At 42.9% G+C, this 22943-nt stretch overlaps 1 protein-coding gene across 1 annotated transcript in view; it reads right to left on the bottom strand.

Annotated features, from left to right (window-relative positions):
* Positions 1-22943, bottom strand: part of LOC308291241 (metabotropic glutamate receptor 4-like) — a gene marked incomplete at both ends in the record, with an annotated part of 134254 nt that overhangs the window by 37244 nt on the left and 74067 nt on the right. The window contains one exon of the mRNA XM_080733214.1: positions 5844-5980. Coding sequence (XP_080589340.1) covers positions 5844-5980 — 137 coding nt within the window. The remainder of the gene's footprint in view (positions 1-5843; positions 5981-22943) is intronic.

Genomic DNA, 22943 nt, shown 5'->3' with positions numbered 1-22943 from the left:
GCATCTGATTGGTCTGTAAGGAGAATGACTGCATCTCATTGGTCTAAAAGGAGGACCATAACTGCATCTCATTGGTCTGAAAGGAGGAGAATGACTGCATCTCATTGGTCTGAAAGGAGGAGAATGACTGCATCTCATTGGTCTGAAAGGAGGAGAATAACTGCATCTGATTGGTCTGAAAGGAGGAGAATGACTGCATCTGATTGGTCTGAAAGGAGGAGAATAACTGCATCTCATTGGTCTGAAAGGAGAATGACTGCATCTCATTGGTCTGAAAGGAGGAGAATAACTGCATCTCATTGGTCTGAAAGGAGAATAACTGCATCTCATTGGTCTGAAAGGAGGAGAATAACTGCATCTGATTGGTCTGAAAGGAGGAGAATAACTGCATCTCATTGGTCTGAAAGGAGGAGAATGACTGCATCTCATTGGTCTGAAAGGAGGAGAATAACTGCATCTCATTGGTCTGAAAGGAGGAGAATAAATGCATCTGATTGGTCTGAAAGGAGGAGAATAACTGCATCTCATTGGTCTGAAAGGAGAATAACTGCATCTCATTGGTCTGAAAGGAGAATAACTGCATCTCATTGGTCTGAAAGGAGGAGAATGACTGCATCTGATTGGTCTGAAAGGAGAATGACTGCATCTGATTGGTCTGAAAGGAGAATAACTGCATCTCATTGGTCTGAAAGGAGAATGACTGCATCTCATTGGTCTGAAATTATAATTACTGCATATCATTGGTCTGAAAGGAGGAGAATGACTTCATCGCATTGGTCTGAAAGGAGGAGAATAACTGTATCTCATTGGTCTAAAATTATAATTACTGCATCTCATTGGTCTGAAAGGAGAATGACTGCATCTCATTGGTCAGATTGAGTGGAAGAGGAGAATTACTTCATCTCATTAGTCTGACGGAGGCAAATTCATTATTTCTTACAATTTAGATTTTCCCTGTTCAAGTCAAATGTAGGAAAAATAACTTCTGGAAAGGTATTAATTTTAAGATGCCGTCCACAATGGCTGCCGGGAGCTTGAGCCACACACACACACACACACACACACACACACACACACACACACACACACACACACACACACACACACACACACACACACACACACACACACACACACACACACACACACACACACACACGGGTACCAGGAGTCTCCATATATGGGTAACTGGTCCAATATATATCACTGGCCAGATGGCCAAGACATGCATGGCACGACTTTGCCCTTAGGCGTCTTACTGCATTAGAGTTTAATGACCAGTGTGGTCTGCACTTGATTGGACCCTAATCTAGTCAAAATAGCAGATCTACAAGTAGCGTCATTGGCTATTCTACGTAATGGCATCATCACTCCACGACATCACAATGTCATCATCACATCCATGTCCTTTAGAATGAAATGTCAACTAAACAAAATGTCATTCAACAACTTTTAACAACGGATCCACCAGCTTGTAGGAACTTCTGCAGACTAGTTGTCAACGCTGCTGAATACACCGTCTGCTGTGTATCTGAACACACTGTGAAGGACGGAGGATTAGCTGAACTGTGATTGGCGATCAATTCACTATCAACAGACACCGGCTTCCTTGATTGGCCTAACCCAACTCATCATTGGCTTTGTGGATTGGTCGGACTTTGTGTGACATTTGTACCAATAATAAGCGATAGCTCACACATTAATTAGGACTCTACTGTTACAGAGCGAGAAATGTTCAGCTATGCTTTGCGTCTGAGCGGAGGAACAGAGAGAGATGATTATGTTTCCGTCGCAGTGGAGCACGAGGTGTACTACTTTGGAGGAGGATTATGGACAAAGATCAGGACAAAGATCAGTGTGCATGTTTTCAACACAGTGTCTTTGGGCTGGAGGGAGTTGCCTCCAGTGACACCCGGAAGAGGGGAATGTGACCTTGATGTTCCCGCCAAGCGTGAGGGCCACACAGCTGTGTTGATAGAAGATACCATCTACATCTGGGGAGGATATCCTTACTGCATTGTTCTTTATGGATTTGATGTTGACGTCCACAGATGGTTCAAACCCAGTGTGTCAGGGACTGTTCCAGAGGAGAGGGGCCTCCACTCAGCCTGTGTCTTTGGGTAAGGCCATGTTTATCCATGGAGGATGCGCCAAGCTGACTCGATTCACTAATGACATATACAAGTTGGACACCAGCACAATGGTCTGGTCTTTAATTAATACCAGAGGAACTACTCCACCTACTTCATCACTTCACTCTGCCACCATCATCGGGACAAAGATGTTTGTATTTGGAGGTCTAGGGCCCTGGGGGGGCTACAACAGCGTCAGAGTGTTTGACACAGAGACCAATGGCTGGTTGAACACACCACCTGCACAGCTTCGTCCAGAAGAACGCTGGGGTCATTCAGCCTTTAGCTACAATGGAGAGCTGTACATACATGGTGGTGAGAACTTGCAGATGCTCAATGATTTGTGGAAGTTCAATCCAGAGAGCTTCTCCTGGAAGAAGGTCGAGCCCAAGGGGAGAAGACCATCTAAGATGTATTGGATGTGCTGTTGCATGATGGGAGATCGTATCATCGTCTTTGGAGGATTGAAAACATCCAATGAGCTGATCATCTTAGACTTGAGTCCTAGTCTTAAGACGTTATGCAAGCTAGCAGTTATTCAGTACGGTCTGGAGCAGTCTCAATTCCCACACAACCTCAGGTGGGAACTGGCAGCTTTGACGACCAAACAAACAATCAATCAATAAGACGACCCGCTGGAAAATAATTCATAAAGCACAGATCACTTGAGCACAGTCCATATTGTTCTACTGTATTTTACTGTAAAAGCAGTCCATAATGCTCTTCTGTATTTTACAGTGAACCATTAATAGGAATACTTCTTGTTTGGTTCGTGCTCCAAATTAGAATTGTGTGACATCGTGGGTAGTATGATCAATTTGGACGTTAACCCTAGAAGACTAAACCTATTTTTGAGCGGTGGTCACAACGCTCCTATACGTGGCCGTGTGTGTGGGTATGTATGCGTCCGTGTCTGTAGCCTGCAGTAACCTTTTCTGACCACACATGTTAAGGGAGGGGCGCTGTTGTTCAGACTCGCACGCACGCACGCACGCACGCACGCACGCACGCACACACACACACACACACACACACACACACACACACACACACACACACACACACACACACACACACACACACACACACACACACACACACACACACACACAGTGTTTACCCATTATACAACTGGTAGTTCCGACGAAGCAATCTGATTGGATGAAACAATCATGTGACCTTGATTGTATTCAGCATTATGTAGGCTACCGCTCTCATCAATGAAAAAATCAGCTGCGCTGAACACAAAAAAAAATAAAAAATAAAAATGCCTGTCCCAGCTGCCACCAAGTTAACAGTTTTCATGTGGAGTTCAGAGATATAGTAGCTAAAAGTGGCATTAAAAAATTCCAAATGTCGAATATCGAATATCTTAATTACAATGAAATGAAGTTTAAGTGTTTTTGTTTTCTTTTTAACACCTTGCCGTCCGAAATAGAATGGTGGTTGGTAGATTAGCCGTGAAATTTCTATTATTGTATTGTGATCTGAGACATAATATTATGTTTATAAACATGACCCCGCAGCCCCTCCATCTTGAACAGCGCCGCTGTTTTTTCTTTTTTTTTTCCCCCAGGCCAGTAACTCACCATGATTTTCTCGATTTCCGTTGGGATAGAATGGGGGTTTTGGCCGATCGTCGATGTCCCCGTGCGTTTCGCGTGCGCGATCCTTTCACGTAAACGTCCCCGCAAATAGTCCATGTGTGACTGAAGAACAGAACTGAAAAGTTTCGCTAGCATAGCACCAAGCATGGCTGCTGTAGGAGCTCGAGTGTGCAGACAGCAAACGGATGGCTGGGAGTACCTTTGGAGAAGGAGAGGCGCTGATGTCACCTCTGCTTCATGCACGGTCTGCATGAGCTATCAATGCACGAGTGGTGACTAGGGAAGGTTAGACGATCGCCGATTTTCGGATCAAAAGCTTTTATTCCGGTTTTAAAGACAAAGTCCGGGAATGTGCGGCGTGGCTGAGAGTCCCTGGGGGGATGTTCGATATAGTACGGTTTTAACATTAAGGGGCTCCCCGTGGCTTAGAAGGTGTTAAGGGCAACAGTTGTATAATCGCAATATTAATATATATGGTCCAGTGAAGGTACAGTTAACTGCCAATTGTGTGTGTTTTTTTTTGTTATTTTTTTTGCTTTTTTTAAGTCAATGAGCATCCTGGGTCAGGGTTAGCACCCAAGGACACCCCCCCCCCCCCCCCCCAGGACGCTTCTTATCACCTGACAGGGGGGAGTTTCCCCAGTAGGATGTAGCGCGTGGAAGGAACACGTTATTCCAACCAGTTTCCCCTCCATCAGGCGCCCCGGCTGGCCAGGGGGAGGCAGTATAGAGACCAGGATTACTGTCTTTTCTTTTTTTTTAACACATCGGGTGCCCACGATGATTCAGGGTTTACCCTTGCAGGGGGCCATCGTCGCCATAGCAACCCGCCATTTTACGTACCTTCGTGTTACTGGGAAAAAGTATCTGTAAATGTAATCCAAGCATGTTCCGTTTATTTTCACGATTATCTTTTCTTTCAGTCAGCCGAGTCAGGACCGCTTTTTTACCAATCCTGGGCCACAGCGTTTGTGTCACGGGCGGTAGAAAAGGCCGTGTTTTGATCATGAAGGTGATTGAAAAAGCTAGATCAGGAGAAGAGTTAAGGGTAACTACCCTAGGGGACACGGGGAGAACATGCAAACTCCACACGGAAAGGCCCTTTTCGCCAACCCCACCTAGTGTGGGCACCGATGACGGCAATCGAATCCGGGACCTTCTAGCTGTGAAGCGACTGACTGCGCCACCGTGCCCCCTTCTATCCAATGTATTTCCAATACACTGGACATGTATTGGTTGCTCCGTCTTGTTTGGTCAAAAATCCTTTCTCTCCATCCACTACCATTGAAATAATGTGTTTTTCAGTCGCTGGGTATTGTTATTCTGTGTATTCAATTCTCATTTTAAACTTGGTTTCCGTAAAAAGGAACATCTCAGGTGCAGTATAGTGACTGGGCATGTTTTTTAAATGTTTTCTTTTCTCCAAGAATGATGTGTTAGCATATTCTACATAAACAAGGTGGAACCAGGGCGGAACAAGGCAGATATAGAGATTCACAAAGGGTGAATTGTATTCATCCTGGCTGCAGAAATCTCCACTTATTTTCCCATATCGCTCGTTTGGTCAAAACAGACCCGTTTTCTATGGACCACAACGTATTTCTCTGCGTGAAAGAAAAAACCTTCGGCGGTCGTGGACGGGAAGAGCCGCGCACACAGCGTGCACGGCACTACAGAAAATCGGGTAAATGAAATAGGGAAAAGCCTTGGGAGTTAATCTACATACAGCAATATTATTGCAGCATAACAGCTCATCCGCACTGCCCGCGATGCGACGCGAGCGATGAAATCTCATTAAAATACATTTGTTTCAACGAGGACGTCTACTGCGAGCGACAACGCGTCGTACCACGTCGTCGTCCACCCCTCCTGTTTGCGCTCGCGGGGCCTCTATGTGAGCGAGGTTTCGACGAGGCGACGTCCATAGGGGTAATTGGCCATGCACCGCCCCCCAAACACTTTATATTATTATTTATTTATTTTATTGGTTCAGGCTACGTCGCAACGCAATGGCCGACGATCCAAATGCAGACAGTATTTCGCGCCGTGTCGCTCGCTCGCGTGCGGTGAGGATGAGGATGAGGTGTGAGTATTATATACGTACGTCCAAGAACAGCTGGTCGGTCCAGTGTCCGATGCTCTTGTACTCGGTGCTGTAGTTGTTGATCTGGTACTGGTAGATCTCATAGCGGCCCGGAGCGTCTCCGTTCACGTTGAACACCACCGGAGTGCCCGCGATCCCTGAGGAGAAACCAAAGAAGTCAGTCAATCAGACACAGTTTTCTGCTTACTGCAAACCACAGACCTGCTGATGCGGCAAAACGACCGTCGACCAACACTCATGCACTTGGTTATTGTCTAAAAGTCCACCGTTCAACTTTGTGCTGAGCCAGTCTACGCACACGCACGCGCGCACACACACACACACACACACACACACACACACACACACACACACACACACACACACACACACACACACACACACACACACACACACACACACACACACACACACACACACACACACACACACACTATACATGTAGACGGTGGTGAATCGTGACATAAAACCTGACATTATGTGACAAAATAAACAGCTAAACAAAGGTATTTATTGAATGTGGTATATCATATAATCACATATTCATATTATTATTTTCACAGTATCAAAGTCACAGTGACTTAATGAAGACAGAAATGCATTCGTGTCTCCATCCGGAATCATTGGCGGCACATTTTATAATAATAATCAAATTGTGGTCTTAGGAATGCGACAAAAACTCACTTTGCCGCCTTGCAATAAATGAACGTGCAGACCGTTTGAGTGCTCCATTGTTTTATTTGGGTAGTCATTTATGAAGTGCCCAGGTAGTATGTTTCTTAACTCTTACCATGCCACAGTGGTAGATTGACGTAAATGGGCCAAAAGCCGTCAGTGCCAATGACGTATTTTGACGTATATAATAAAAATGATTATTTTCTTCTTCTTTTTTTTTTTTCATTTTTGTTTTTTTAGATGTCAAAATGACCTGAGATCAGAGAGATGATTTTCTCTGTTTGTGTGTTGGCTCCCTCGTTTAGCTGATTGAGAAAATGTGTGTCCATTCTAGTGGATGGACACTTTTTTTGATTCATTCAGCTCTATCTCTGGAACCATTTGTCTGATTGACAAAATTATTTTTGCCACTGAATCACAACAACTGTGTCTGTTTTTTCATTGCATAGTAAAGAAAACATACAAAATCCTGGCACAGGGACTTTGGGGCCATTTTGGCCTGGCATGGAAAGTGTTAATACAGTTTGTCCTTGTTGAGCACCGACAAGTCCTTCTACCGATGTTTGGCTGAAGCGCGCAGACGTCTCCTACTTGTAGAACTCCACAAAGCTTTGCGTTGTGCTCGTTACATGAGTTTCATCAGCTCCAGCGCAGGGACATGCTGGGCCCCTGATTCAGCCCAGGAAAAAGAGTTGTAGAGGCCCTCATTGCGCGCTATAGCTATAGCGCTGCTGCTACTCAAAGATTTGCCATTTCAGATCATGACAAGTGACAAGCCAGTGGGCCAATTATTGTACATGAGTTATATTTAGTCGTTGTCGGGTGGAAACCTTGTATGTCCAAAACCGTTTGTTTTGTATTTATCATTTTAAAAATGATTGAAACTAAAACAGTCGATCTACAAGCACACAAGAGGCGTTGTGTGCTTGTAGATCTGCTGTTTTCACTACTTTTGTGCAACAGCCTTATATGATGAAGCAGGGCTTTGCTTTGCAAAAAAATGTATACATTTGAAACTTGGAGACACAAGGTTTCTGCCCGACAGTGACGATTTACTTTGTTGGCTGCCCAGCCCCCAAAATGGAACGAAGGCCGATATTTGTTTTTTGGACCGGCCGTTTTTCCCAATGGCCAGCACGTCCCTGCTCCAGCGTGTCGAGACAAAAACTCATTTCATGAATGGAATTCTTTTCCAATTATACCAGACGGTCTAAAGGGTAATAATGTCTGCTTTAATAGTGGGAAGGTTTTGATTGTTTCTCTTAAACATTTGCCTGTGAATCCTGCAGCCCCGGGGAGGGCAATGCTTGATTTGATTTTCCTATTTTCTTATTTCGTTTGTAAATTAATGTCCTACTTGGTGCATGATTTGATTTTCCCTTTTTTCTATTTCATTTGTAAATGAATGTCCTACTTTGTCGACACACATGCAAAAGTAGCAAAAAATATTTTTGATATTTTTGAAACAAATATTGTTTAACACAACTACTGCCTCTTAATCTGAAGGTTTGCTTGGTGCCTCGGTGCCACGCCGTTTCCTCCATAGGCCGCCGCTATTATTTTGAAGGGCTGGAAGGGGGTTGTTTTTGTTTTTTTGGATTATCACTTGACGGCAACGATTACGTCATCTAGTCACATGACAGTGTGAGCCCAGAAGAGAACATGGCTGCGCCCAGCTTTTGTGTACAGTTATGGAGAGTGGAGACCATCCTTTGTATAAGAATGTCCCTTTTGGAGAAAATGAAGTCTCTTTATGGGCCTCTCAATGGATTTACTATGGAGGACGTTAACTTCGCGTGCACGCCCGACGTGCGTTGTAAACAAATCGCGGACATTACCGATGCGGGCGGGACCGGAGCGACGTACAGTAAGTAATAATATCTTTACTGTATATACAGTAAGATTGACAGTCCTCGCCGTCAACGGCGCCATGGTATTAACCCTTTCACTGACGGTGAGCGTCGTCAAGGGCAGCAGAACAGTTAATGAATGAATGAATGAATGGATGAATGAATGAATGAACTAAAAGCAGTGCTCTTCCGAGCACAGGTCTCCACCAGGCCAGGCGTCCTGGTGGTACTAACTACTGTATAATAGGCCAATGTAAAAAGGGTGGCATGTGTTCTTCACCTTAGACCTTTCATGGCAATCGGACACTGCATGCGTGATTTGAGGCATTGTGTTCCAAAAATGTGTTTTGATAAAGTCTACCTGCTGGTGGCGCTACAACAGGCCAATGTGAAAAGGGTAGCATTTGTTCCTTGACATAGTGGGAATATGTGTGGCAAATTTCACGGTAATCACAAGCTGCGTTGATGATTTGAGGCATTTTGTTCAAAAACGGAGCAATCCTGCAAACTTTGGAAGCTAATATTAGCCAATCAGGATGGAATATGAAATATCAGACGGATCAGGTTTTTCCTTGGCCTCTAGGGAGTGTGTGTACAAAGTTTGATACTGATCGGTGGAGTTATAGGTAAAAACACAAATTGGCCTGTTATAGCGCCACCATGGGGCTGATTTGAACATTTTGATGTGGCATTTCTTCCTCAGCCTAGTGGGAATGTGTGTGCACGATTTCATGATAATTGCACTTTGCGTTTGTGATTTGAGGCATTTTGTTCAAAACGGCTCAATCCTACAAACTTTGGAAGCCAATCTTAGCCAATCAGAATGGAATATTCTAAATCGGACAGATCCATGTCGATCACATGACTGTCCAGATACTGCCTACCGATTCGTAGGATTTTTGGACAAAGTCTGTAAGAGTAGTGTACAGAAATGTGTTTTGCCATTGGCCTCATGGTGGCGCTAGAACAGGCCCATTTGAGAAATGTGGGTCAGAGGTTCTGAATTGGCATCCAGGGAGTGTGTGTGCTCATTTTGGCAGCGACCGGGCCAACAGTGACTGAAATTAGGTGGTAACAAACTGCGAGGACGAATGGACGGACGCAAGGACGGACGGATGGAGGGGAAAACATACTCTCCCCCATGCCTACGGCTGTTGGAGACAATGAATGAATAGCTGGTAGTGGATGTGTTTACCATAGGATTATGTTGTATTTTTTTTGTCAGCACATGCATTCCACACACTCCATAGGGATAGACCACACATGGACATATGATATATATCAACGTGTGACGGCCATTGTCCCGCTTGAATAAAAGATGAACTATTTCTAAAGTAAATATCACGTTTAAGTAGGGATGGAGCTCAAAACATACTCGTTAACAAATGTATTGAGTACCCAGTATCAATAATCTTTGGGCTTATCAAGCCTGTTATCGAGCATATGGTGTCCCTTGATGTCATGTTTAAACAATCAAGACAAGAGGCGATCAAGAAATTATTACAGTACTAATATTAATATAGCCTAAAGCCGTTTAACACTTACATTAATGATTGTTTTAATGATAGGCGAAATATTTGTTTTACTTTTGTTAATTGTCATCTTCATTGATGACAATTAAGCCACAAACTCAAAGGCACAACAACTGGCCAATAAGATACCTGTACCTGTTCTGTTCAGAATTTGTCGTCTCGCGTCTTTCCACGAAATATTAGAAAATGATCAACAAGCTCAATAAGCAGGATCGATAAGGTGCTCAATATCAATACAAATTAACAAGCTCCATTCCTATCCCAACTATATTTTAAAGATGTTTAAAACCCTGCAAGACCCGACTTAATGTTTAAAACCCTGCAAGACCCGAGTTAATTTCTACTTGCCAAAAAAAAAAAAAAAAAAATCAGATGGTGTTTTAGGAGTCCTAATCAGAGGAAAATGTAATGTTTAAAAAATAATAATGTTTTTGTAAGGTTTTATACCCATATATCATAAATCATAAATCATGCTCTAGTTTGCATTTTGGGGATATTTTTCATAGTAATAACATATGTACATGTTCTAGACATTCTAATGATCACAAAAAATATATATATATTACAGGCATTTTACTTATGTTTTTGTGAGGAATAGCTTCAGTTAAAAAGTGAGATGTTGTTCGTCCAGACGCTGGAATTTCAACTTCTCTGGGAGGTGTGAATGTCAGCCTCTGTGGGGGGTATTTTTATGCAAATATCATGGCCAATGGCATTGTAATACTAAACAATAGGATGTCAAGGTGATGTTGATGTGAAAAAAGAACAGAAAAATTAATTATAACATTCTTTTTTTAACTGATTTAAAAAGATGTTGCCAAAAAGCATTGCTGGGCCTTGCAGGGTTAAGTGCTTTAGGTGAGACTAAGAGAGGAGTGGGCAGAGTGACAGTGTTTATAATGAGCTGTTGGATAGAAATAAAACCTTTTAAAACTTAAAATGGACCACAGTTTGTGGGAGAGAAACAGCAACGGCAACAGAATGTTATGTTTACTGCAACAGTAATAATATATGCTGTAGGGAGGAAATAAAAATAAGAAAAAAAATAAACTTTAATGATGAATCATCAAATCTGCGGGACTTTAATGAGATCACTGTATCGCCCTGGTCCCATGCACACAATGCACACAAATAATAGCAATGCACAAAAATGACACGCACGCACACACATGCACGCGCCTGTTTAGGCTCCTAAATAATTGATAAGACAAAACACAATTAGTGTCTAGGCCTACAGTTTTTGTTGCTTTGATTTGTACATTTGATCTGAATTATTATGGTTTGCATAGTGGTTTGCAAACCCTACCGTACACCAGGGGCATAGTTCCGTCGATTTAAAACGAATCCGATACGGAACTAAAACGTCCTATGTTTGGCCGCTAGTTGCGCTGTTTTCCCCCCGCGAGGTACCAAAAAGAATGTGTCTACATTGGACCCCATTCGTTTTCCCCTTTGATTTTCTAACCTTAATAAACATTGTCATAAATACTTTATGGTTGGTTCCTGTCGCTAGTGAAAAACTCCCTTTCAATCACCATGATGTGCGTTTTGTGCAAATATGGTCCCATTTATGTTAAAATTGAAGTTGGCCACATTTGCGGGGGCGTGGCCAACTAAACTGATACTAGCCTGCTGTGTTCTTCTTTGTGTGCTTTATTTCGGGAGGCTATCAACACCACATTCTCCCATGTATCCCTGCGGTTCCACGTGACCGTTGGCAGCCAATAGCATGCCTTATGATTCCTGGGGTACCATTAAAACAATGATGGCGACACCCATACAAGGAACAAAAAAACGTCATTTTCGCAGCATAGAAACCAACGGCTTCACATCGTCCATATTCTTTTTACAGTCTATGCCGTACACGGACAAATGTGACCGTGGCATTTTTTAAATTTTCTGTTTTACACACGATTATAATATTCTTATTTTGATCATAAGACCCAATTACGGAATGTGTGACACTGATTTACTACAACATTATGTATAGCACAATAGGAGTCCACTAGTTACTAGTGGACTCCTATTGTGCTATACATACCCCCAAAATAATCATATTCTAACTGGGGATCATCTGGGGACCCCCCCCAAATAATTTGGGGGGGTATTTCCTTTTCCTTTTCCAATGGGATTGTTTTTTTCGAAAGCTGCGGTCTGGTCTGCAACGCTGGTACATGTTACATGCACAGATTCGTGCACGATGCGTGCACGTGCCCACGTTAAAAGGTAAGGACAATTTGGCAGTTGCTTAGTTCAGGCTATGTTTAAAATGGCAGAGAAAAAGTTAACTTGTGAGAGTATTTGGTTCCATTTGAAGACTCTCAGAGTTACAGACCTGTTATGGTCAGTGGTCACTCTTCTTTGTGCGTCTTGTATTCTTTTTACATTTACTCAAGTAGCCTATTCTACTTACGAGGAATTCTGAGGTATTTGTACTTTACTTGAATATTTCCAATTTCCAGGCAAATATTGTGCTTTGTTTTTTACTCCACCACATTCATTTGAAAACTTTAGTTACTAATTACTTTACAGATACATCTAAAAATAATAGTCGTACCAGGAACCCCCAGAAGCTAAGATTTGAGGTTTGCTTTGAAAAAGCAAACCTGTGAGCTTGTATATCTGCTATTTTTTCAATAGTTAAAACATAGACTAATAGTTAAAGTAGTTCCAGGTCTTATAAGGCTGATGGTAAAAGCTGTGCGGACCTGCGTGTTGCGTCTCAAAACCTCTCCTTCTCTAAACGAAGGAATAACGGTCACGAATAAAGACAAATTGCAGCGTTTCCGCGTAGCTTCCCTAAAACAGCCGCGTTGCTCGGAGACAGTAATATACGGTTCAGGGACGTGCTGGCCATTGGGAAAAGCGGGACAACTCCCGAACGGCCGGCTCATTCCCGGTCGGTCCAGGCTGGCCATTAGGAAAAAAAATTTAATAAAATGTCGGCCTTTGTTCCATTTTGGGGGCTGGGAGGCCAACAAAGTAAATCGTCACTGTCGGGCAGAAACCTCGTATCTCCAAGTTTCAAATTTGGACATTTTTTCGCAAAGCAAAGCCCTGCTTCATCATGCAAGGCCGTCGCACAAAAGTAGTGAAAACAGCAGATCTACAAGCACACAACGCCTCGAGGTGCGAGGCATTGTGTGCTTGCAGATCGGCTGTTTCCACTAGTTTAAATCATTTTTTAATGATAAATACAAAACAAACGGTTATGGACGTACAAGGTTTCTACCCGACAACGACGAAATATAACTCATGTACAGTAATTGGCCCACTGGCTGGTCGCTTGTCATGATCTGAAATGGCAAATCTTTGAGTAGCAGCAGCGCTATAGAGAGAGATCTCTCTCTATAGCGCGCAATGAGGGCCTCTCCAACTCTTTTTCCCGGGCTGAATCAGGGGCCCAGCACGTCCCTGGTACGGTTAGAGGGAAGCAGAGGAGGCCGACGCCTTCAGACACTTATTATTCATTCCACTGAGTTACAGGTTCGGTTCATCATCTGACCCTATAGGAGCATCCCATTGTCTGGGAGGTTGTATGTCATCCTATTGTGTAGGAGGTAGTATTTTACTCTCTCACTCTGTAGTGTTTAATTGTCTCTCTGCCTGCGTGCCTGCTCGGAAATAAAGGCTTGTTGTGTACGGAGTTGTCAGGCCTGTAATTAAACTTTCCTAAAACAGACTTCTTTATGCCTCCGTACACAGGAGCTCTGCTGAACTCAAAGTGAAAAACAGACTGCAGGGAGCATGTTTATGCCTCCATGAGGGAGGTAAAGCACCCGCCTTGATGGCTGTAAAGCCTCCATAAGTTGTTGTAGAACTAGAAACCTCCTCCTCCTCCTCCATAAGTTGTTTTACAACGAGACAACTCTCCTACTCGGGATAAAACTTTTCTGTTTCTCCATACTATTGGTCTATACTGTCTTAAGATGAATGTTTCTCCACGTTATAAGCTTTACTTTTTCATCGCCCCCAGGAGGAGCCAACTGATACAAAATGCTGCGGCACGACTGGTCTACAACCAGACAAAATTCTCACGTCTCCCCCCCTTCTCCGCGCCCTCCACTGGCTCCCGGTTGCGGCCCGCACAGAATACAAAACACTGATGCTGGCCTTCAAAGCAGCCTAAGGTATGGGGCTGTTAAGTCTGACATCATTTTGTAGGCAGAGGAGAACTTTTGCCCCCCAAAAAAGCGAATCTTTTTACTATTTTTACTATTTACTCATTTTTCTTCTCTTTGTTGTTGAAAGGAAAGTGGTAGAATTATACTTTAGTCGTTATTTTTGTCTCGGATCTGTTGAAATAGTGAGGGACAGATATTGACAATAAATATGCTTGGAGGTCTGACTACAAAATGATGTCACGGCTTAAAAGCTCCATGGCTCCCCCATACCTCCAAAACCTGATCAACCCCCATAACCCCACCCGTTCACTCAGATCAGCCAACGCAGGGATGCTGACAGAACCCTCGCTAAATACCCCGGGACAAAAATCCACTCGTCCAAGACAATTCACCCTCCTGGCCCCCAAACTGTGGAATAAACTCCCTGTCGCACTTAGAACTACAGACTGACTCCCTAGCTTCTGCCGTGGACTGAAGACTCACCTCTTCAGACTCCACCTAAACCCATAGCACTACTGTAACACTCAATGACCATACATGAAGCTAGTTAGCATTTTTAGGCCTAAACTGTAAACTTCTCTAATGAAACATTATGTTTGAGCACATTTCAGTAATTTATAGAAGAACGGAAATGTAGCCTATGAAACTAGTAGTGTATAGCTACCAGGGGTGTAATGATACATTTGAACAACTATGCGATGATACATTTGAACAACAATACGATACGCATCTCGATACATGGTTGACGATACGATACATGGGACGATGTTGTTTCATTCATGCCGATACGATGCGATTCAATTCAATGATTTAAAATCTATATAGTAACTATTTAGCAGAGACATTATATCTGTGTGAAACGTGTCAATATAGCAGGTTTTTTTAAGGTAAAAATCTATTATTATGGATATAAATAAGATTTTTTAGGACATACATGGACATTATATTACAACACATATGGACAAACCCACCTTGACATGAACACAGAGATTACACACATGTATCGATAGACCAAGAGTAGCTATATGGAATGGAAAAGTAATTAGACCCCTCTTTTTCATTACCCCTCAATTTAATTGCTAAATACAAGGCACACATATTTTGTTTCCATGCAATTGCAAAGCGATTCGATAAATATATATATGATAAGATATACAGAGCCAAAAGGTACAATATTTTGCTTTTGCATATCAATATAGTAGATCATTGCAAATTAAAAAAATATATATTTTTTATTTCAGTTACTATATCGTTACACCCCTAGTAGCAATATCTACAATATCGGCTATATGTGATATGTGATATGCCCTCCACACTCTCCTATCTAACATCAGGGTTTAGAGCTCTAAACCTTCCACACTCTAACATCAGGGTCTAGAGCTCTACATTGTTGTTAGCTCTAGACCCTCCACACTATGCTATCTAACATCAGGGTCTAGAGCTGTGTTGTTAGCTCTAAACCCTCCACTCTCTCCTATCTAACATAATCTAAGTAAAACAAAATAGTACATCCCCCCCACCCCCAACCTCTGGTGTCTTCTTTCATGTAGTCAGCATGTATGTACAGTAATGTACGTTAATGTACAGTACGTGTGTCTGCGTGTACAGGAGACACTTCCAGGAACTCAGACGTTTCATATTATCATCGTTATGGACGTTTTCCGTTTTTCCCCTCAAAAATATAAATAAATTAAACCTTTTAAAAAGCGCCTCCGCTCCATATCGGCAGACTGCAGACTCCAGCGTGAAGTCAAAGACGCTGAGAGCAGAGGAAAGCCTTCCGGTAAATAATAATAATGTGTTTTGCAGAGCATTGATTTATTTTACAGGCTGCATTTTAAAGCAGTGGTTCTCAACCTTTTCAGGCCGTGACCCCCAAAATAATCATATTTTAACTGGGGACTCCGGACTAGTCGTTGTCTTGCCTTAAAGGTATATTCAGTGATTGTATTTGATTCAAATAAAAATATAATTGGTACATTTTCCATTCATTCTCCTCACTAGAATGTGTGCTGACCATATTAGGACTTCCACCATGGCCCGTGTTACGAGCATAGCTAGATTCTGTTTTCAGAGGTGGCCAGCCAGTCCTCGACCAATCAGGGTAGAGTATGGCCTTAGTTATGTTAAGATGTTTAGTTATGATGGTCAAAATAAAAGTTTTGAGAACCACAGTCGCTCTGAATTAAGAACGTCTGCTAAATGCCTAGATTGTAAACTAATGAACTCATAAAATGCCACAGTCTCGTAGTATATCAGTATCATACACGTCCTGAAGCTGGAGACGTAGGCCTACCGATATTCAGTGATTGGGTCTAAGTTCAAAACGAGACCATTATAATGGTGTGAAAAATCTATAAAAAAACTAAACATTTCCACGCTGTAAGGCCAGTAAGGGACAAGATGACCCCCAGCCACTTTCATTATTACTGAATACACCTTTAACACATCTACTGCCTCTTAATCTGAAGGTTGCTTGGTGCCTCGGCGCCACGTCGTTTCCTCCGTCGGCCGCCGCTATTATTTTGAAGGGCCGGAAGGGGGTTGTTTTTGTTTTTTTGGATTATCACTTGACGGCAACGATTACGTCATCTAGTCACATGACAGTGTGCGACAAGAAGATGAAGATGGCTGCGCCCTGCCTTGAACCTTGTTTACATTTAGATCTGCTGCAAAATGTCTCAAAATGGCTATTTTGTTTAAATGAAGTTTCTTTATGGGCCTCTCCATTGACTTAACATTGAGGAGCTTCACTTCGCGTGCACGCCCAACGTGCGTTGTAAACAAATCGCCGACATTACCGATGCGGGCGGGACCGGAGCGACGTACAGTAAGTAATCATATCTTTACTGTATATACAGTAAGATTCACAGTCCTCACCGTCAACGGCGCCATGGTATTAACCCTTTCAATGACAGTCCTCACCGTCAAGGGCGGCAGAAGAGTTAAAGGAAGCAACCAGACCAAAACACATATAGGGCTAAATCTGCCTTTTATCAGATTCCCTTCATACATGCTGCAGTTGTTTCTTTTATATGCCCAGATACATGCCCCTGTTCTGCATTCTCCCCACCCCTCCACAGCTAAAACGGGGGCATTTGACGAGTAGTCTAGTCGTCATTTCTGCAAGAACGGCTGCTAGGGAGGGACAAACATTGCATCTGTGAGTCTCATGAGAGGGTAAATACACAATCCATAAAAAAAGAAAATGAAGTTTGGAGCGATAGAAATTGCCGCATTAGCGAGTAGCTACCACTTCAAATGCCCCCGTTTTAGCTGTGTAAGGGTGGGGAGAATGCAGAACAGGGGCATGTATATAAAAAAAACAACTGCAGCGTGTATGAAGGGATCTGATAAAAGGCAGATTTAACTCTATATGTGTTTTGGTCTGGATGTCACGCCCCTAAAAGTAACATTATCATAAAGTAGGTCACGTGGTCTCGCTGTGAACACTCTGAAAACAGGCAGAGCAGAGAGCAGTGCCTGTCGCTGACTCGCACTGACCAGCATGACATTGAGGAAGATGCCTCAACATAACATGTATTTTAATTGTAATTCTGCACATATAAAATAATATATGTACCACCAGGCCTGGAATTTCATCATTTCAGGGGCAAGGCCACTTTGAGGTTTTCCATTTTTTGAGGGCACAAAGGCCAAATGTCAGGACAGGAAGGCCATCAAAATAAAACAAGATTTTAGTCCATTGAAATAATTAATTGAATTTAAGGGTTACATTTTGTAGGATATCTGCTGTGAAAATAAATAAAATTGGCATTTAAAATCTGATGCTCAGCCTTGCACAAATCAAAGATACTGGATTGGTTCAAAAATGGGGACTCAACAAGACAGTGGTGTCTACAAGACAGGAAAGACACTGGTGTCTACATGCAGTATTCAGTTCAGTTCATTTTATTTTTCAGCACTTTCGGACAGTTCAGTACAATACAATTGTGATATCTGTGCATCTGAACATAGCATAATGGCAAGAGATAATGAATAAAAATAGAAAGAGTACAAGTTCAAGAGTTCGTTAGACGTGAATAAGTGTCCAAGGTGCCAAAAAAGGGAGTAGGGAGAAGCATACTGCTTATCGAGCCCTACCCCTGGCTCATTTTCATAACAAAGTAATAAATAGTAAAAAAATAGGTAAATAGTAAGAAATACAATATATATATATATTTTTTTTTTTGTTCTTTTACACCTACGTAGGCTGCTGTTGTATACAGCATGTAGTCCCGCACATTTTATCTCTCTCTCACACACACAACTCACTCTCTTGCATGTGAGAGTCAAGATGGCAAAGAGCTCCGCATAGAATGAGTGTCACCGTGGACTGGGCAGGAGTATGACAATATTAATTAACTATATATTATAATATTATTATATATTTTATGTTGTATAATATATATCCTATATCTTAACTCATATGCTGCCATTTAACAATACCTTCGTACTCTTTAACTGCCATTCGTCTCCATAGACTTCCATGTAATTCATAGTGCACGGATCATGCACACCCATGCCTAGATAATGCACCACGTGTGTCCACATTGCTCACAGCTTTCAAACAAAAAAATCCGAATGGAAATCCGTTCAGGCATTCATGAGATAGCAGCCATTATGTTTTACACTGTTGTGAGCTTGGAGGTCTGCTACCTGAGTTGTATGGGGGTTGTATGGGGGTTAAACAAGCAATTTCGCGATCGCTATCATGCCTACTAACGTTTTTGGGGTCCCAAAACATTTTTTGGAAAAAAAAAGTTTTGAATTTTTTATTTTTTTTTTCAAAATGGCGGAAATTCTCGGGTTCCTCGGGCGTGGCAGGGAGGGACATCGCGAAATTCTCGGGTTCCTCGGGTTTGGCAGGGTATGAGTTAATAGGTATAATTTATATAGCTGTGATGTTAGACTAGGATGATGATGATAATACGGGTAATAATAATAAGGGTAATGGGTAATAATAATAATGGTAATAATCATATTCGTGTACACTGTAGGGAGCTACAATGGAAAAAACTATGGCTCGTGGACCAACCGGTGACTTTGTACACGACTTCGTACATTTCCCATAGATTCTATGGGACTTGACCACTTGCTCCTGCCCTTCGTGTACACGGTCTGTGCCGTCTATAGTTTCTTACTGGGGGGCAGCAGAGAGCCATATGTACACAGGCCCTAGGTGGTGTCCACGACCAGTAGTTTTACATGAACCCTCAGAGGGACACTGTGGGCTTATCAAGTGGTCCGTGGTGGTTCTCAAAGTGAGGTCGGGGGACCCTCAGAGGGACACTGTGGGCTTATCCATACCTTGGCTACAGGGGGGAAATAATTAAATGTACTTTTCATCGTGCCTGTTGCTAAGGTATGGCAACATGATTGGTGTCTTGCAAGACACCAGTCATGTTGCCATACCTTAGCCTTTCCTGAACTGACGCAGCTGTGAACATGTGTACACAGCCAGCATATTACTCAATGCCAAACTTTGCACACACACTCCTTGCCTGCCAATCCACAACCTCCACCCCTCCAGGGACCCCCAGGGCTTATCTCCCGATTAGGACACTTTCCAGCATAGTGACATGCAGAACAAACTGTCCATATAGTATGGTTTGCATAAAAGTCAGTTGTCTTTCACACACACACACACACACACACACACACACACACACACACACACACACACACACACACACATATATATATATATACATATATATATATATATATATATATATATATATATATATATATACATATATATATATATATATATATATATATATATATTTCATTTATTTATTTTATAAATATTTTTCATCACAATTGGGTTTGTGGGGAGCCATCCCTGCTTCAAGCTGTCACAGCATGGCACCAACACTTCAAACTAGTTAAAAAACCCAATACAGCAGATCTACAAGCACCTCACAGATCTACAAGCACCTCGCACATGCCAGGGACAGAGTAGGTTGGCCTGTATAAGCCTTGCTGTCAACACACTATACTACACCACTCAGGCCACCAAGCCAGGTGTGGTCAATTAGTGCCTTCTTCTGATCAGTGGCTTCTGCTTGATAAGTGGCACCAGTCTGTCTTTGTTCCCTGGTCAGTCAAGTTCACTGGGAGAGAATGTTTCAGATCAGTGCAAGTGTATTTGTTTTCCATTTGGACTTACTGTGTTTTGTTGGTACAGTATGCGTGCGACTAACTAATATTTCTGATAATTCCAATTTGTTTGTTGTTTAATTAGCCGGATTGTGAATGCCCTGCATTTTTCTTTCATCTTTAGAACCACACGTGTGTAACAAAACAGAGTGGTGATCATTTGGTGTGGGTGAAGAGAAGAAAAACATTTCATTAAAGGAGTAGTTCACCCCCAAAGTGACTTTTTTTCTATTGAACTCAAGTCTCCATGGCGTGAGTAATACATTGAAAAAATAAGTCATTTTGGGGGTGAACTACTCCTTGAATGTCAGTTTTGTGGTGTTTTGACTGGACACCCTGAGGATATTGCCAGATAGACAGACAGACAGACAGACAGACAGACAGACAGAGAATTGTAGGCCTTGCATTTATTTGACTTGGTTCCAACAGATGGCGAAAATAGCTAATCTTCAAGCTCACAATGCCTCACTGTTTGGACAAAGAGTTGAGGCGTTACATTTTGTAAAACACGGCCTTGTGAAAATAGCAGATCTACATGCTCACAACACCTCACAACGCAGGGCGGCGTGAGCATGTAGATCTGATATTTTCACAATTTCTGCCCCTAATATTTAATTTATCATTTTAAAAGTATTAAAAAGTCCTTAAATTGTCTCTTTAGAAATGTGCAGATAGCCTCTGTATACTGTTGAGTGGAAAAACAATGTTTCACATTAAGCTAAACATTTGGGACCACCCAAGATCATTTGGAGACCCCTCTAGGGGTCCCATAGTTGAACCACTGACTTATAAGGGGAGTATGGAGACCCCTCTAGGGGTCCCATAGTTGAACCACTGACTTATAAGGGGAGTATATGAGGCTGGATCCGTCTGGAACACTGCACTAGGCTCTCGCCAGCTCTGTAGCTCTCCACACTTGAACAGTTGTGTCCTTAAATTCAATTATAATAATTAACCCCTGTATATACGGGCAATAGTTTCACATGACTTTGTGTACACAGCCAATAGTTTTACATGAACATGTTCAGGCTTTAGTACTGTACTGTCTCGTGTAGCCCAACAGAGCCCATCACAGCACAACACGGCCCACCAGAGCCCAATACAGCCTACCAGAGCCCAATAGACTCCAGCAAACCTAAGTCCAGCCCAGTCCTGCCCAATAGGAGTATAGACCAGGGAAGGGGGGTAGTTAGATGACTGCACCAGACTCCACCAGGCTGCTCCATGCTCCAGCCAGCTCTGTAGATCCTGTGTACACGGCACTCCTAACTCGAAAGGTCAAGGAAAAGGGTCGTTTTAGGCGTCAAAACAGGCCCTTTGTCCTTAAAATGAATAAAAAAATCAAAAAAATATGTTTTGTTTCAGGCAGGACACACGTTTCATATTTGAAGCATGCCCGATCTGGTCCATGGCCGGTTCTCAAAGTGAGGTCGGGGGGCCCACAATGTCCCTCTGAGGGGACACGGCACAGATTGTGTACACGAAGGGCAGGAGCAAGTGTTCAAGTCCCATAGAATCTATGGGAAATGTACACAGGCGTTTACAAAGTCTCTGAGTGTCCCACCAGGCTGGAGCAGCCTGGTGTTGTCTGGTGCAGTCCTGTCTACCCTAGTCTGGCCTATTCAAGCCAGATCTGGACAGTAATGGCCTGGTGGAGTCATCTAACTACCCCCTTTCCCCGGTCTATACTCCTACTCGGCTGGGCTGGACTTAGGTTCTCATGACCCTTTACGATTGCGAAAAAGACACCGAAACCCGGATTTTTGTCCTTAAAATCAATAAAAAAATCTAAAAAAATCTGTTTGTTTTACGCAGGAAACACTTTTCATATTTGAAGGATGCCTGATCCGATGGAATGGGTTTCGTGTCTCTCCGACACTTTGAACCCTTTATGATTGCGAAAAAGACACGAAATTTGCACGCCACCAACACGATTACACATTCTTTCGGATAAAAGACACTTATTCTGACTTACTTTTTGACGCTGAATCCAACAAACCCGGTCTCGTGTCTCTACGACACTCCTAACTCGAAAGGTCAAGGAAAAAGCCACTGTGTACACAGGCAATAGTTTTACATGACTTTGTGTACACGGCCAATAGTTTTACATGAACATGTTTAGGCTTTAGTACTGTACTGCCTCGTATAGCCCAACAGAGCCCAGCACAGAACAGCACAGCCCACCAGAGCCCAATACAGCCCCCCAGAGCCCAACAGAGTCCAGCAAACCTAAGTCCAGCCCAGTCCTGCCGAGTAGGAGTATAGACCGGGGAAAGGGGGTAGTTAGATGACTCCACCAGGCCATTACTGTCCAGATCTGGCTTGAATAGGCCAGACCAGGGTAGACAGGACTGCACCAGACTCCACCAGGCTGCTCCAGCCAGCTCTGTAGATCCTTGCACATGCGATTAACCACTGTGTACACGGGCATTAGTTTTAAGTTTTACATGAACCCTCAGAGGGACACTGTGGGCTTATCAAGTGGTCCATGGCCGGTTCTCAAAGTGAGGTCGGGGGGCCCACAGTGTCCCTCTGAGGGGACACGGCACAGACCGTGTACACGAAGGGCAGGAGCAAGTGTTCAAGTCCCATAGAATCTATGGGAAATGTACACAGGCATGTACAAAGTCACCAGTAGTTTTACATGAACCCTCAGAGGGACACTGTGGGCTTATCAAGTGGTCCATGGTCGGTTCTCAAAGTGAGGTCGGGGACCCTCAGAGGGACACTGTGGGCTTATCAAGTGGTCCATGG

The sequence above is a fragment of the Nannobrachium achirus genome, assembly GCF_963921795.1.
Source record: "Nannobrachium achirus genome assembly, chromosome: 9".
In the NCBI taxonomy this organism is placed as follows: domain Eukaryota; kingdom Metazoa; phylum Chordata; class Actinopteri; order Myctophiformes; family Myctophidae; genus Nannobrachium; species Nannobrachium achirus.
Note: the sequence above shows the minus strand (reverse complement) of the source record. Positions and strands in the feature narration are given on the sequence as shown.